Source organism: Cetorhinus maximus, chromosome 13 (assembly GCF_964194155.1).
Source record: "Cetorhinus maximus chromosome 13, sCetMax3.hap1.1, whole genome shotgun sequence".
Lineage (NCBI taxonomy): Eukaryota > Metazoa > Chordata > Chondrichthyes > Lamniformes > Cetorhinidae > Cetorhinus > Cetorhinus maximus.
This window is the reverse complement of record NC_135891.1, coordinates 65,899,132-65,914,861: the sequence shown is the minus strand read 5'-3', so window position 1 is coordinate 65,914,861 and position 15,730 is coordinate 65,899,132. Positions and strand designations below refer to the sequence as shown.

The 15,730-nt window shown below is 43.0% G+C and overlaps 1 protein-coding gene across 1 annotated transcript in view; it reads left to right on the top strand.

Moving 5' to 3' along the window:
- LOC144689095 (piezo-type mechanosensitive ion channel component 2) overlaps window positions 1–15,730 on the top strand; it is a 190,222-nt gene that overhangs the window by 71,775 nt on the left and 102,717 nt on the right. Inside the window, exons 20-25 of the mRNA XM_078556243.1 lie at window positions 541–639; window positions 3,186–3,351; window positions 5,447–5,690; window positions 8,325–8,421; window positions 10,751–10,919; window positions 14,841–14,930. Coding sequence (XP_078412369.1) covers window positions 541–639; window positions 3,186–3,351; window positions 5,447–5,690; window positions 8,325–8,421; window positions 10,751–10,919; window positions 14,841–14,930 — 865 coding nt within the window. The remainder of the gene's footprint in view (window positions 1–540; window positions 640–3,185; window positions 3,352–5,446; window positions 5,691–8,324; window positions 8,422–10,750; window positions 10,920–14,840; window positions 14,931–15,730) is intronic.

The following is a 15,730-nucleotide window of genomic DNA, read 5'->3' as shown; positions in this document are numbered from 1 at the left end:
TTTAATCACAGTAGCAACCCTATGGAGGTCTGAGGCCCATAGTGCACCCGAAATGCACTGTCTTCCCCCACTGTGCAGCCCTGTGGTGGTGCCAACAATCTAACTGTGTGTTAAGGCTCCAGATGCATACAGATATGGCCCAGGCCCTATAATGCAGCTGCACTGCCTGAATAACCCTCAAGTTACAAGATATCTAGTAATAGTAGAACTCTGTTCTTACAATAGGGCCACTACCAACCTACCTTCTTTTCCCCTGGGTCCTAAAGAGTTTGCTTCTACCCCTTCTGCCTCTCATTTTTTTAGACATCAGCTACTGATGCCAAAATTCCTTGGTGCCCTGTCAGCACATCTCATGCTATGTGCTGGGAACAACACTTTAATACTCTATTATATTGAGCTGACCTCTCACTTATTCACGTGTGATAGTCCCAGCGTTGTGTCATCAGGAATCTGTTATCAACTCCAGTCTCACAATAATCAATGTTCTCCTTTGGCAAACAGTCCAGAAGTGAATTTTTTCCCTCATGATATCTTTTATAGATTATCCCTGGAGGTCCAGCCTCGGACTGAGCTCCAATCTCATTAAGTGGCTCTATCTGCCAGACTTCATAAAGAGACCCAATCCAATGTTCCTGATGTGTAAGTAATCAATTCATCACAGAGTCTAATGTAGTCAACTAGCAAGCTATTCTTTCATTTTGGCCCAAGCATGTTTGGTATTTGTAACTCCGACAAGATGAGAAATTCATATTCTAAAATAGATTCAGAACTGACTTTGATAGATTCCATTATGATTCAAATCTAGAATCATATTAGGGTTTGTATTCAAACTCAGATGGAGATTTAAACTCAGATATGGGAATAGGTTCCAATGTAATTGAGATTTGGGTTTAAATTCCAGTTGGGATCAACTTCCGGTTGGGATTTGTTTGGATTCTGGTTGGGATTCAGGCTTAGCTTGCATTCCAGTTGGAAATTGGGCTCCAATTTCATTCGGTTTTGAGTTTGGGTTTTGTCTGGTTAAAGTTTACAATGTTTGGAGTTAGGGTTCACACTCAGGTTGTGGTTTGGGTTCAGATTTGGTTGGGATTTCTATGATGAGTAGTTTGGGACATTCTTCAAAGTTAAACATTAATTTAGTTCCATTTGCAAATTCACTAATATTAAAATAACCATGATCTAGTGGGAATCCTGAAACCTAGAGAAATCACTTATCTCTCACTGACTATGATGTATGAAACTGTTTTGTTTGTTGAGAATAATGCAGAATATTGGTAATTCTAAGGGTAAATGTAGTGATCCAGAAATGGAGTCAGACACAGGGAGGAACGCATTGGGAAATCAGAGACCCGCTCAAAGTTTTTTTAGAAGGGAGATAATCCACTATTACACAACACTGGCTTGTCAGGGTCTATGTTTGTCACACAGAGCACTCAGTTTGGCACTGAAGTGTGGCTCAGTGGTAGCACTCTCACCTTTGTTGTGAGGTACTGAGGGACTGCTGCACACTCAGAAATGCCATCTTTCAGATGAGGTGTTAAGCCAAGACCCTGTCTGCCCTCTCAGGTGGATGTAAAAGATCCCACAGCACTATTTTAAAGAACAGTTAGGGGGTTGTGCCTGGAGTTCTGGCCAATATTTAGCCCTCAATCAACATCACTAAAAAAGATGACCTGGTCCCTGTCAGATTACTGTTTGTGGGAACTTGCTATGCACAGATTGACTGCTGGGTTTCCTACATTAACACTAAGTACAGCCACCCTTGTTTAGCATTCCTAATGTGTCTCTAAAAATTGTTGTGCTAAACAAAAATCATTTTCCCATAAGAAAACACCCATCAAGAGTGTGTTACATTCCTGACCTGTAATTTTTTTGTTAGAAACAAATAGGCTGCCTTAAACCCAACTGGCTCAAGAATTCTCTTTCTCATTGTAACTCCTACAAAATGACTACTTTTTCTACTTACTTCCCGGTGAGAAGGGCAGCAAGTGGGAGGGAGTGAGGAGAGTGAACAGTGAGTGGGAGGGAGCGTGGGGGTTTGGAAGAGGGAAGGAATGAGTGGGAGGGAGCGAGGATGTTGCAAGAGCGAAGGAGCGAGTTGGAGGGAGCAAGGGGGTTGGGAGAGGGAAGGAGTGAGCGTGAGGGAGCGAGGGGGTTGGGAGAGGGAAGGAGCGAGGGGCAGGGGGCAAGGGGGTAGAGAGAGGGTAGGAGGGAGCAAGGGGCTTGGGAGAGGGAAGGAGCAAGCAAGGGTGTCGGGAGAGGGAAGCAGCAAGCAGGAGAGAGTGAAGGGGTCAGGAAAGGGAAAGAGTCATGGGGAGAGAGTGAGGGGGTAGAGAGAGGGAAGGAGTGAGCGGGAGGGAGCAAGGGGATAGAGAGAGGGAAGGAGCGAAGGTGTCGGGAGAGGGAGGCAGTGAGCGGGAGGGAGAGAGAAGGAATGAGCGGGAGTGAGCAAGAGGGAGGGAGTGAGGGGAAGGGAGAGGGAAGGAGCGAGTGGGAGGGAACGAGGGTGTCAGGAGAGAGAAGCAGCAAGCGGGAGGTAGTGAGGGGGAGGGATCGAGGGGTTAGAGAGAGGGGAGGGGGAGGGAGAGGAAAGGAGCGAGGGGGAGGGAGAGGAAAGGAGGGAGCTAGGGGGAGGGCGAGGAAAGGAGTGAGCAAGAGGGAGCAAGGGAGAGGGAGCGAGGGGTAGGCATCAAGGGAGAGGGAAGGAGTGAGGGGGTGGGAGCGACGGTGTCGGGAGAGGGAAGGAGCGAGTGGGAGGGAGTGAGGGGGAGGGTGTGAGGGGAGGGGGGAGGGTGTGAGGGGAGAGGGAAGCAGCGAGTGGGAGGGAGCGAGGGGTTCAAGAGAGGTGGAGAGAAAAGCGTGCAGTTACAACATGGTTCTTGTATGTGAAGTAACTGCACTAAAACAAAAACATACTATTAGCACATGCTTTAAATGGGGGATACATGTATACTTTAAAAGTAATTAATTAGCCATAAATCACTTTGCTACATCGCAAAGGTTGCTATATAACTGCATGTTTTCCTGACCTTAAATATCTGACAAATTGTCTAAGTTGCTACCTCCAAGGATGAAGCTCAGTCACTTATTATTCAGTTCCAGTGTATTTATTGTGTTGAGACTAATAGTGTTGTTCCCTTGACAAGTATACCTTTGAGGTTTTTCTCTCTGCTTGTCTTTGTTAGATGACTTTGCACTGCTGCTGTTTGCATCGATGCAGTGGCAGGTGTTTGAAGATGAGAACACAGCAGCAATACGGATGATTGCAGGCGACAATGTTGAAATCAGCCGCTGCCTAGACACAGCTACCGTTAGTCAGTATATTCCTGTGGCCAACTTCCTTCACTGCAGGTAAACTGTTCCACCAAAACCTTTGAGGCTTCAGTTAGTTATTTCAGGTGAACTGGAGAATAAGGATGAGCAAAAAGCCCATGATTATCAGTAGGAAAATAGGTACTTCTGTGTAAAACCCAGACTATCAGGAGAAATGAAATTAACTGAACCTATAAACATATATCTGACACATCAAACATAATGGAAGGAGCTACACAGAAATTTAGGCTGGACTTCACCCTGGACTGGGCACAGTACAGGGCCAAAAACATCCCACCCTCTGGACAGACAGTACAGGGCAGACATTACCTCAGACTGGGCACAGTACAGGGTCAAACACACCCCAGCCCCGGGACTGGGCAAAGTACAGGGCAGAGACTGTCCTACCCCCCTGCATAGACACACTACAGGGCCAAACACACCACTCCCTCTAGATAGACACAGTACAGGGCAGACACCATCCCCGACTTGGCACAGTACAGAGCCAAACACACCCCACCGCCTGGACTGGGCACAGTACAGGGCCAAATACATTCCACCCATAGGATAGACAGAGTACAGGGCAGACACTATCCCATACCGGGCTCAGTACAGGGTCAGATCCCACCTCGGGTTGGGAACAGTACAGGGCCAGACATATCTCTCTCCCAGGTTCAGTATTCTCATTTCTTTTGGGATAACACACGATCCAGCAAACTCTGAGATATAAGGTCACTCAGAGCATTTCGTCCGTGAATGGAATTCTGCATTTTGTGCAGAGGGCAGCATTTTATTGGGAACAATTATCAAGAATCTTCGACTCATGGAGGATGCATTTGGGTGACACACCTGTTACAGACAGGAAGGGGATTCATTTAAACAGCCCTGATTTCTCCTCTCACCACCCGTCCGTAAATAGAAAGCTGTTTGTGATTTCTGATTTCCCCCTTTATGAGTGGTGGTGTGTTTTCCCCAACCCTTCAGTTTTGGAGTGATTCAATCCTCTATTAATAACCCCAGTAAACTCAAGATAAGGTAAAATAAGCAGGTTCGCTTATTTTGCCCACACTCAAAATGCGGGAAGAGGTTTTGCAACATTCCCCCCCTTTTTTGCACTCAGACAATAAAATAGGGATAAGGGAAAGAAAGGGGTACAGGGCAAAACTACAATAAGAAAATAAAAGTTAGGTTTCATATGAGTCCAGAGTCTAGAATTAAAAGTCCAGTGGTCAGAGGTTAGAAGGCTAAACTGTTGCAGGGTGATCCGATTTTCCAGAAGCGAGGACTTCCACAATGGAGAAGGCATGTAGAGATGAATTAGTCTTGAAGGCGCAGATACACAAGTCCCAAGGTTCCAGTAGTTCACAGTGTAGATGAGGATCAGGCATTTCACCTGGACAGAGCTCTTTCTGCTGCTACCTGTTAAATGATAAAATGGTAGACAGAAGTAGGCTGCTTGCCTGGAGTCCTACTTCTCTTCTGAGGTCAAAAAGGGACTGAAAATAAAATTCAAGAGCTGTATAATTAAAGAAATTCAAACAGATAGCATCTCGGTCATGTGACAAGGGTGGTTTTGGTTCAAGCAAGTAATGGTGAGGCCATTAGCACAACATTGGAGATTAAGAGTCACAAGTAGCTCTACCTTTGTCCATACCTGGCTGTTGCAGACTACGAATCCTTTTGTGTTGGCTTGGCTGGAACATTTATACAATACAAGTCACATTCTAGGATGATGAGGTAGCCTTTATCCATTGGAACAGCTCAGAATCTTCCAGAAACAAGCATATGATCACCTGCAGCCATTTTTATCAGCCTAGCAATTGTCCATTTTGAAAAATAAAAAAATATTTTATAAAGTAGCCAGGCTGACGTAGATACATATTTAAATTTTTCTTCCTGTCTTCTGGCCAGGACTCACCTGATTGTGTCAGTCTGACTGACAGTCAGTGATAACAATGTAGATCTTGAGAATATTTTCCTCTCAGTGAAGATTTTCACAGGATAGCTAGCACATGCAGAACACTAGTTGTGGATTTGTATCAGTAAGGAATTCGTGTGGCTTATATGGGTGAACTGGTGTCTGTCTGTATATTTACAGTGAGTTTAACTACCTTCTGTCGATTTGTTTTTCTAGGTCTTACCTAGACATGCTGAAAGTGGTTGTTTTCAGCTACTTGTTCTGGTTTGTGTTGTGTCTAATCTTCGTCACTGGGACCACCAGAATCAACATCTTCTGCATGGGTTACCTGGTAGCCTGTTTCTACTTCATGCTGTTTGGAGGACAACTGCTCCTAAAACCTGTCAAAGTCATCCTCAGGCACTGGGACTACCTGATTGGCTACACCATACTGGTGATTGTGACGAAGAATGTATTTTCAGTACGTACTATGCACTCTACCTGATCTTACACACTGGCGTAGTCCGTACCTGGCCAAGAGACACTTACTATATTCAGGAGTCTACCCAACTTAGCTCAGTTGTGAGGCACTAGTCCAATTTTTAAATTCATTCTCGAGGATGCTCATCGTCGGCAAGAGCAGCATTTATAGAACCCATGTGATTTTCATTCCATTGATTTTGATAAAATGATGATCCTGTGGGTTCCATTAAAGGCAGCAGTTCACTTCTCCAGGAGCTGAATTTAACATTGGGGGTGGGTCCCCAATCCCTGGCATAAATGTTGGGGTGAGCCTGTCTCTGCTTGACCAGCTTGGCCCGCAGCCCTTTAACCGGCATCGGGCTTTTGATTAGCTTGAGGTGGGCCTTCTGACCTCATCAGAGAAGAAGTCCTGCCTCCTAGAGCTGCTGGCCAATCAAATGGCTGGCAGCTCCCTGGTTCCAACAGCGCCACCAGAGTGGTGGCCCGAGGGAAGTGAGCTGTGTTGTAAGGTAAGTCCAGGGTCTTGCTGGGACCAAGCTGGCAGGCCCTCTGAAGGGATGGGGGTGGGGGGGGTGGCACAGTGGACCAGGCAGTGGTGAGGGGAAGCGTCGGGGTGGGGGGGGTAAATACCTTATGGGGACCTCCAATCGACACAGCAGGGCCAGAAAGAAGACATTCACCCGCCCCTTGCCTGACCACTAGCATGCCCGATGTGCTGGACACTTGGCAGTGGTCTCCCCTGCTGTGGGTAAAATCCCAGTGGTGGCAGCAGGAGGCTATTAATTAGCTGCTTAAGGACCTCAATTGGCCACAGGCTGGCAGATCTCCCAAAACCTCTCAGTTTATTTCTGATCTGTCAAAGGTTTCATATTACATTCTAGTGATTGCCTACACCATAGTTTTCTATTTTAGAAGATTGGAGCTCAGAGACTTTTTCCTCTGGTAATTAAATGGATGTGATTTGATGATATGGTAGATTGTACATAGGCTGTAGAAGAAGTTTAAATGGATTTGCAGAGCCTCTCAGTGTAAATTGGAAATGGTGTATGGAAGGAGATAAATGGTGGGGGGAGGGGCAGTAGGACACAAGGTTATGCTGAAGAGATGAATTTGGAAGAGGCTGGTTGGAAGTATAAACATCAGCACAGACCAGATGGGCCAAATGGCCTGTTTCTGTGCTGAATATTCAGTGTAATTAAAATGTAAAGGGGCAGGTTAATGGGAAGCTTTTATTCATAGGGTGAATGTAGAATCTTCTGTCACAAGTAGCGACTGTAGCATGAGATTTCAGGAGGAATTAAACAAGAATACAAATAAAATTGGTGTGGAAAGATTGTGGCAAGGTGATAAGAATTAATTTCACCCATGAGACACTGTGAACTTTTTATGTGAAGCAGTCAGATTCACATGACGGGCTGTATAATTAACCAGGAACATTTGCTAAACTAGGAAGATCTTCTTAACCAAGAATACACACTTAACCAACAATTTAGACAACCCAGGAAAAACACTTAACCAAGTATATACACTTTAACTAAGAATATACACTTCACAAACAACTTAGACAACTTAGCCAATATGATCTACGCCTCCAGAACAAGATTAACATGGAGGCCCATGGTCACCAACGCCATCTTAAGGCATGGTAGAGAGAGAGAGAGAGAACCAAGAAACTCACTTAGTTCAAACAACAATGTACATTTGACGAACAATATAAACACAACCAAGTTTCCACACATAACAACCTAAAATCAACCAAGAATTTTCACTTGACTGAGAATGTATACTTAATCACCAATTTACACTGACCAACCAAATATATATATACATACACTTAATCAAGTATGTACATTTAGGCAAAAATGTGCACTAAACTGAGAATGTGCACTTAAGCTGTAATATATACTGAAACTTCATGTAGTGTGTCCTTGAGCAGTTGTACACATTTAAACAGCAGTTGTGTGTGTGTGTGCTCCTTGATGTTGGTTCCCTCCAGTACAAGATTGAAGGAGCCTCAAGCTGACATTTGAGAAAGATGTGAAGGCATTGGAGAGAGTGCAGAAAAGATTTATAAGAATGGTTGCACGGATGAAGAACTTCAGTTACATAGATTGGAAAAGTTGGGATTGTTTTTCTTGGAGAAGGTTGAGAGATTTGATAAAGGTATTCAAAATCATGAGGGCTCTGGACAGATAAATAGATCCCACTCATGAAAGGATTGAGAATAAGAGGGCGTAGATTTAAAAGTAATTGGCAAAAGAAACAAACGTGACATGAGGAAAAACATGTTCACACAGAAAGTGGTTCAGATCTGGAATATACTGCCTGAGACTGTGGTGGAGGTAGGTTCAATTGAGGTATTCAAAAGGGAATTAGACTGTTATCTGAAAAGGAAGAATGTGGAAGGTTACAGAGAGAAGGCAGGAGAATGACACTAGGTGAATTGCTTATTTGGAGAACTGGTTCAGACACAATGGGCTGAATGGCCTCCTTCTGCACTGTAACAATTCTGCGATTCTGCGAAATAAGTATTGCACCTCCATTCCTGACACACTCATCAAGTGCATAGAATGACCGTTACTATGGAAACTTTAATGACAAATTAATCAGTGTTGTAATTGCTCCCTGACAGATTGGCTCCTGTGTCTACTTGAAGAACTTACTTGAGAGGAACTGCTGGGTTGTCCAGACATTTGGCATGGCCTGCACTATCAAGGAGTACGATCTACGTGAGTGATCACTGTTTGATCCACCACTCTGTAAAGTTAGGAGTAAAGAGATTTTTGGTGTAGAGATACAGGATGTAAGGACTCCTCCACTGTTTCGTCACACTGCTTGTCCAGCATCCAGTATTGGATGAGCAGAAATTTCCTTCAGATAAATACTGGAAAAACCAATGTCATTGTCTTCAGGCCCACTACAAATACCGTTCCCTAGTCACTGACTCTATCCCTTTCCTTGGCCACTCATTGAGGCTGAACCAGACTGTTCACAACCTTGGCATCCTATTGACCTCAGCTGAGCTTCTGATCTCATTCTCTCCATCAGCAAAACCACCTACTTCTATTTCCATAACATCACCTGACTCTACCTGTGCTTCAGTTCATCTGCTGCTGAAACCCTTTTGCGTGACTTTGTTAATTCTAGACTTGACTATTCCAGCGTTCTCCTGGCTGGCCTCCCACCTTGTATCCTCCATAAACTTGAGGGCATCCAACCTTTGCTGATATATCATACCTTGCACAAACTTCTCTTTACCTATAACCGTTTTGTTCACTATGTTAGATCCTGGTCCAGCAGCACCTCCATTTAAAAAACTCTCCTCATTTTCAAATCCCCTTATGGCCTCACTCCTTCCTATTTCTGTAATCTCCCCCAGCCTGTTAAACATCCAAGATCTCTGCATTCCTCCAGCTCTAACTTCTTGCACACCTATTGCGTTCAGTTGCTCCACCATTGGCAGCCATGCCTTCAGCTTTGAACTCTGGAATTCTCCCCCTAAACCTCTCCAACTCTTTACCACTGTCCTCAGCTTTAAGACACCCCTGAAGAACCTGCACCTTTGACCAAGCTTTTGGTCACCAGCCCTAATATCTCTCTTAAGTGTCAGATTTTTCTTGATAGGGCTCCTGTGATATTTTATTCCTTTAAAGCATTATATAAATGCAGATGTTATCACACTCCACAATGTAGGGCTGACCGACCTTGGTTCCCAGTTCGTTACCAGGGTGCTACCAAGTAAAGTAGTTAAGGCTAACCTTGATGAATCAGTAGATAAATGCAGATTTAATGTGGTATTGACCCCTATGGAACCTGGAGATCCCAGGTTGGATCCTTAGTCTATACTGAGTTAGCTAATCAACAGGGCAGCTGGAGATCTTTGTACCATTGGCCTCAGCATCTCAGTTAAATGAGCCAAGTCCCTTTTCCTTGATCAATATCCAGCAACCACTTTTGATAAGTTCAGTATATGGACATTGAAAAGGGCAGAACTGGATTTGACTGGAATGATCACAGACAAATAGGGTGATAAGATTCACTGGGCTTACACAGGAACAAATCCTTTGAGTACTGAAGAGCATCTGGGATCTCTGGAACTGTAACCCAACAAAAGTTGGGACCTTCAGAAGAGGAGGGGAGAAAAGAAAAGTCACTGATGTTAACAGCTTAACATATGAAGGCATGAATCATTGTCAATTGAGGCATGGGTCACAGCGATTGGATTATATCCATCGTGATGGACAGATGTCTAATCAATCCTTGTTGAAAACAGCAAGATATTGATAACACTTATGGAGGTTTAAAGCACATAGATGATGTAAAACTGAATTGGTTGCTTTGCTTTGCCCTGTATCTGTTGTTCTGTTTGATCCCTGGGCAGATCAAGGCATAAAGTTATAGGTGAACAGTAGAAAAGTGAATTTACTGTTATTTTTCATTGTTCTGAAGTGTTCTGTATTCCTCAGTTGGTAAGTAGTTTACAATTGTCTCCAATCTCCTTAGTGTAGGGAGGGAATCAATGATGGGCCATGATGCCAATCATTATTCAGTAATTCTTGTTGGAAAGTGCAAGCTTGTGTTGCTCACTTTGTTAAATAGCCTGTCAACGCTCACTGTCCAGGTGCTCTCATAGAAAATGGTGGAGGGACATCGGAAGGTGGCCAATGCCTACTGAGCCTCAGGTTACTAACTCTGTTCATGTTGGTCTGGAGGTGTCTCAAATGACCTCTTGCCTTCAACCAACCTGTCCCCAAACTCCCACCATTGGTTGCTTGACATGTCCATGCTCATAGTGCCCAACATTCCTACACTTATTGGAAGTCAAATAGACTTTTTTTTTACCTGATTGGACGATTCTTGACCGTCCACTGTGTCTGGAGACCCCAGGGCAATCCTGGAGGGTTGGGAGCCCTCATTGAACCAAAGGGAGCCCCTTCAGGCCAGGAGCAGGCAAAATTGGTGGGAACAAAACTAAACCAAAATGTTGCTGGCTGCCTCTTTACTGTTGCACTCAGATTTCTAATAAAGTTTTACTAAGTTTCCATCATGTCTTTTCAGCAAAAACAGATGACCTGCATGAAGACTGCGAGGTCCCTAATAAGCAGGCAGGCATTATTTGGGACAGCACCTGCTTTCTCTTCGTACTAGCCCAGAGGAGGGTCTTTCTGAGTTACTATTTCCTGCATGTAGTGGCAGATCTGAAGGCTTCCAAACTGCTGGCAGCAAGGTAAGAATAGATCCCTGGAACTCCAAATTCATAAAACATGGATTCTGGGGACCCTCTTCCAAAATATGTGTCATAATGTTCTTCAGTCTTTAATTTCTCAAATGAAGTGTAAAAAAGAATTCCACCCCATCCTTGTCACGGTCATTCTGTTGTGTATTGCACTGAGTAAGACTGATCAATGAGTAATGCTTAACTGCAGGTAGCCATTATTGAAAAGCTTTATTTACACCTCCCCAACAGAGAGGGCGGTATAACAAAATCCTCAGCTATAACGATATACTACACTTAAACACAGCTTAAAAAAAACTTATGTGTTAAAGTGTAAGATGGTGCATATACATAATTTCCCAGAATACAATATGACTAAACTAACATCAACAATAACTAAATATTTCACAGGTTGGATCACATATTTGTTTTTGCTGGAAAAGGAGAGAGGCCATCGAAGCTTTTCATCTTGCACTCACCGGGACAGATTCACAAAAATACCAAATTTCAAAGGGAACAACAACTTATACTACATGAAATAAAGGTGCCGATTCGTCGGCAAGTGAACTCTGATTGGTAGGGGTACTGCCAAGGAGAACGCACCAGGGAGCAGTTAATTCCAAGCTTTTGTTTAAATTCCAATTTAAACCAATCAGAATCGACTCACCTGGTTTGAATTGTTTGTCTATGAAATGAAAGAAAGCTTGGTTGGATCATTTCTTATTTGGAGACATGCTTCACAACTTTCCACCAACTCTTCAATATCTCCTCTATCTTTGAATACCAAAAATTGCTTCTTGCTACTCCCTTCATATTGACTATCCCTGTGTGCTTTAGATGAAGTTCCTCTAACAATCTCTCTCTAAACCTTGGTGAAATAATGACTCTTAAACCCCATATGAGACAGCCTTGATTCATTGGCCTTGGTTCATTTTTATGTGTGTGTGAGAATGGATTTTTTTTGTAATATTTTGGGGAATATTGTGTTATTGTGTAAAGAAGGCTGGGTGTCTGTGGGTGTGTGTGATTTTAATTAAGCTGGACAAGAGTTTGACAGGAGTCGGGTTGTCTGGGGGTTTGGAAACATGAAAAGGATAGAGACGTTAAGTTTGAGGCACGAATAAATAGATCTAACATTTGCATTTTTAGCTAAGTGGGGAGGTTGTTTTAATATCAAAGTGGAATCAGAGGTACCAAGGAAAACGTTTGCATCTTGCAGGAGCCTATAGGTAAATAGTAGTGGGGATATTATATTTTTATTGACCCACAAGCAAAGGCAAGATGGAAACATGAAAGATCTTATATTTGGAAGAGGTGTGTGAGAACAATGGAAATGAGATGAAAGGGAAAAAAGGTATATTAGAGTTACTGTGGATAGCTGTGTAGGTAGATATGGCTGTATGGCTGTTGAGCTGGAGATGGCTGTTGAGATAGCTGGAGCTGTTTGAGCTGTTGAGAAATCTTGGGCTGCAGCAAGCAGTTTTATTCTGAAGTGAATTCCATAGCAGAGTGGAAGAGGGGAAAGGTCATGTGGTATTCCTTTATTGAAACTACAGAAGTTTGCCTTGTGTAATATTACTGGATTTTTCATATTTAAACATCTATAAGGGAGTATTTCCTGGAAGGTGTTTACCAAATGGCTTTGACGAAGTAGAGAGTTTTTGGGGGAATGTTTTGTAAGACTAACCTTAATTGTGTAACTGTAATATTGTGTGCTTAAATTTTATTTTATTTTTGTTAATAGAACTTTTACTTTTAATTTTTAAAAATCCAAAAGTGTTTTGGACCACTTACTGCTGAGAGTGGTACGTTGTCTTCTTGATATCAGAATACAAAAAAAAGGTTGTGGCCCATAAGCCAAGTTTCCCTCTGGGGTTTGGTTTTGAGCAATAATTAACACCAGCTGTGGTCATAACAGTGTGAAATATTCCTGCAATTTCTCATCATCATGCGCTTTAGACCAGGCATTCATGATATAATTGGGCTCTTTACTGAGCACCACATCCTTGTGGGTTTCTTCAGTAATTTCTCTGGCAGACACCAACATGTCATGTGTGTTTGTAAAGTAATTTACAGGTAACTTAGTGGCTAAAAAATGGATCAGTCATCATGGGAAACCTTGAAATAACGTCTGCATTTGCATGATCTGTTGACTTATGATATTTAATATCGTATAGATGGCTAATTTTATCCTTGCTCAAAGACCACTTTGTGCTCTCTTAGTACTTCCTTAATGCCAGAGATCCTCTTATTGATCCTTACTGTAAGTAACTCAGCCCAGTTTGATTGCATTTTCTTAAGTCAATTCCTTCTCCTCAGGAAGACTTTGTTCTCTCCAACAACTGCTAATGGTAAGTAATAGGATACATCATCATATTCCACCCTAACACTAACTTCACTGAACACTGGGATACTGTTATTGGAATAACTAGTCCATTTCACGCCAGTTTTGTATTTGGGAGCGTGACTTAGGGACTTCTTGCACTCTCTTTCTGAGATTGAAGGGCCTGCTGCAGCTGTATCAATGATGGAAATAGGTTGTGAATCTCTGCCTTTCGTTTCTACTGTTGGTGTTGGAATTATATCTTCAGCCCTAGCACTCTCATCTTCCATGTGCAGCTTTTCTTGCTCTCTGACTGAGTATAAATCTTGATCTTTCTGCTCAATAATATCAACTTTTGTTTCCATATCTATCATATGCACATTCAAAGATTTCCAGACTCTTGAACTAATTTTAGATCTACCATGACCTCAGCCTGGTGCATGACTGTAACCTGGAGTTTTACCAAGATCTGGAACATTACTGTTTCCTCTCCTCCTGCATGCCAACCGGATATCCCCAGCTTTCTCACAGGCATAGCACTTTGACTGGAAGTGGGGCATTTAGATGGTTGGTGGCTGCCATGGCAACGGTAACATCTAATCTTCTGACTCTGAGACTGTGAACATGGCTGCTTGGCCTGGTTATTGCTAAAATCCGGTGGAGCTCCCTTAAATCTATAACCACCCCTTTCTGCCATTCCCATGCCTGCGGCCTCATCGCAGGCCTCCTTCCACATCAGCCTATTGCCTTTGCTCAAAAGCTTGGCCTGGATTTTATTGCTCTTTAGACAAATGTGTCCTAAGGTCGATTTCTAAACTCGCACCATACCTACAGTGACAAAAATGTTTCTTCAATTTGAGAACTGAAGATATCCTGCAACAGTCTCACCTGGCAACTGCTTTCTTTCACAGAATACAACTCTCAGTGCAACCTCATTCTTAACCACGCCATAATATGAGCCCAGAATCTCATTCATTTCTGAATGCTCCGTAGTACTGGTGTCTCGTGGGCAACATTAGTTAGACACCATCTCAAAAGCATCTGGCCCCACCAGAATGAGAAAAATGTTTACTTTCTCTCATCTCCTATTTTATTCACTTTCACCCAAAAGTGTAACCTTTGTCTGTAATTACACCTGTCCTCTTTGTTAGGGTTCAATTCCCCCATTTTCCCCAAATATGTCTGCAGTGCCATTTTTCAGTTATGTACCATGCTGACTCATTGTGTACCTGAACACAACATGTACACAAGGACAATCTTTCAAATTGCTCAAACTTCCTCAAAATCAACTTCAGAAATTCCAAAAAGTGTGACACAATGTTCTTCAGTCCTTAAGTTCTCAAATAAAATGTAAAAAAGAATTTGATGCTATCCTCGTCATCATCTTCCTGTTGTGTCCTGCACTTAATAAGACTAATGCATGTTCAACTGCAGGCAGACCATTATGGAACAACTTTATTTACAACTTCCCAAAAGAGAGGGCAGTTTAACAAAATGCTCAGCTATTAAAATATACTACAGAGGTATTCAGGTCACATATAAATGTAAAGCTCTGAGATAAATTATAAGACGATATATAAATGATCAATGCCAATCTTTTGTTTGCACAGAGGAGCTGAACTATTTGAAGCTAAGGTTAAAAAAGGAGTCACAGCAAGACTGGAGAAAGAGAGGATATCCATGGAGATGTTGAAGAAACAGTAAGTTGAAAAATATATGATGTAAGCTGTATGCACACCAAAGGGAAATGGTTAATGTAGTAAAACCCCCTAACTAAAAAATTCAACCCTGAATTCCCTACAGAGCAAATTCACAATGCTACCTATAATTGTCTAAAGACCAAAATAGCGATGTTACTCATGATTCCCAATGATAACTCTGCTATCTGGGAAAGGTACCCAGTGGAAGCTGTGTTGATGGAATGAAGCCAAAAGGAGGATAAGCCACTCTGGCCATTTTCCTGCATATTTTTTTATTCATTTATGGGATGTGGGCATTGCTGGCTAGGCCAGCATTTATTGCCAATCAACAATTGTCCTTGAGAAGGTGGTGGTGAGCTACCTTCTTGAACCCACTGCAGTTCTTTGGTGTAGGTACACCCACAGTGCTGTTGGGAAGGGAGTTCCAGGATTTTGACACAGTGACGGTGAAGGAACGGCGATATATTTCCAAATCAGGATGGTGAGTGGCTTGAAGGGGATTTTACAGGTGGTAATGTCCCCATGTATCTGCTGCCCTTGTCCTTCTACATGGTAATGGCTGTAGGTTTGGAAGGTACTGTATAAGGAGACTTGGTGAGTTTCTGCAGTGCATCTTGTAGATGGTACACACTGCTGCCACTCTTCGTCAGTGCGGAAGGGAGTGAATGTTTGTGGGAGGGGTACCAATCAAGCGGGCTGCTTTGTCCTGGATGGTGTCAAGCTCTTTGAGTGTTGTTGGAACTGCACTCATCCAGGCAAGCGAAGGCTATTCCATCACCCTCCTGCCTTGTGCTTTGTAG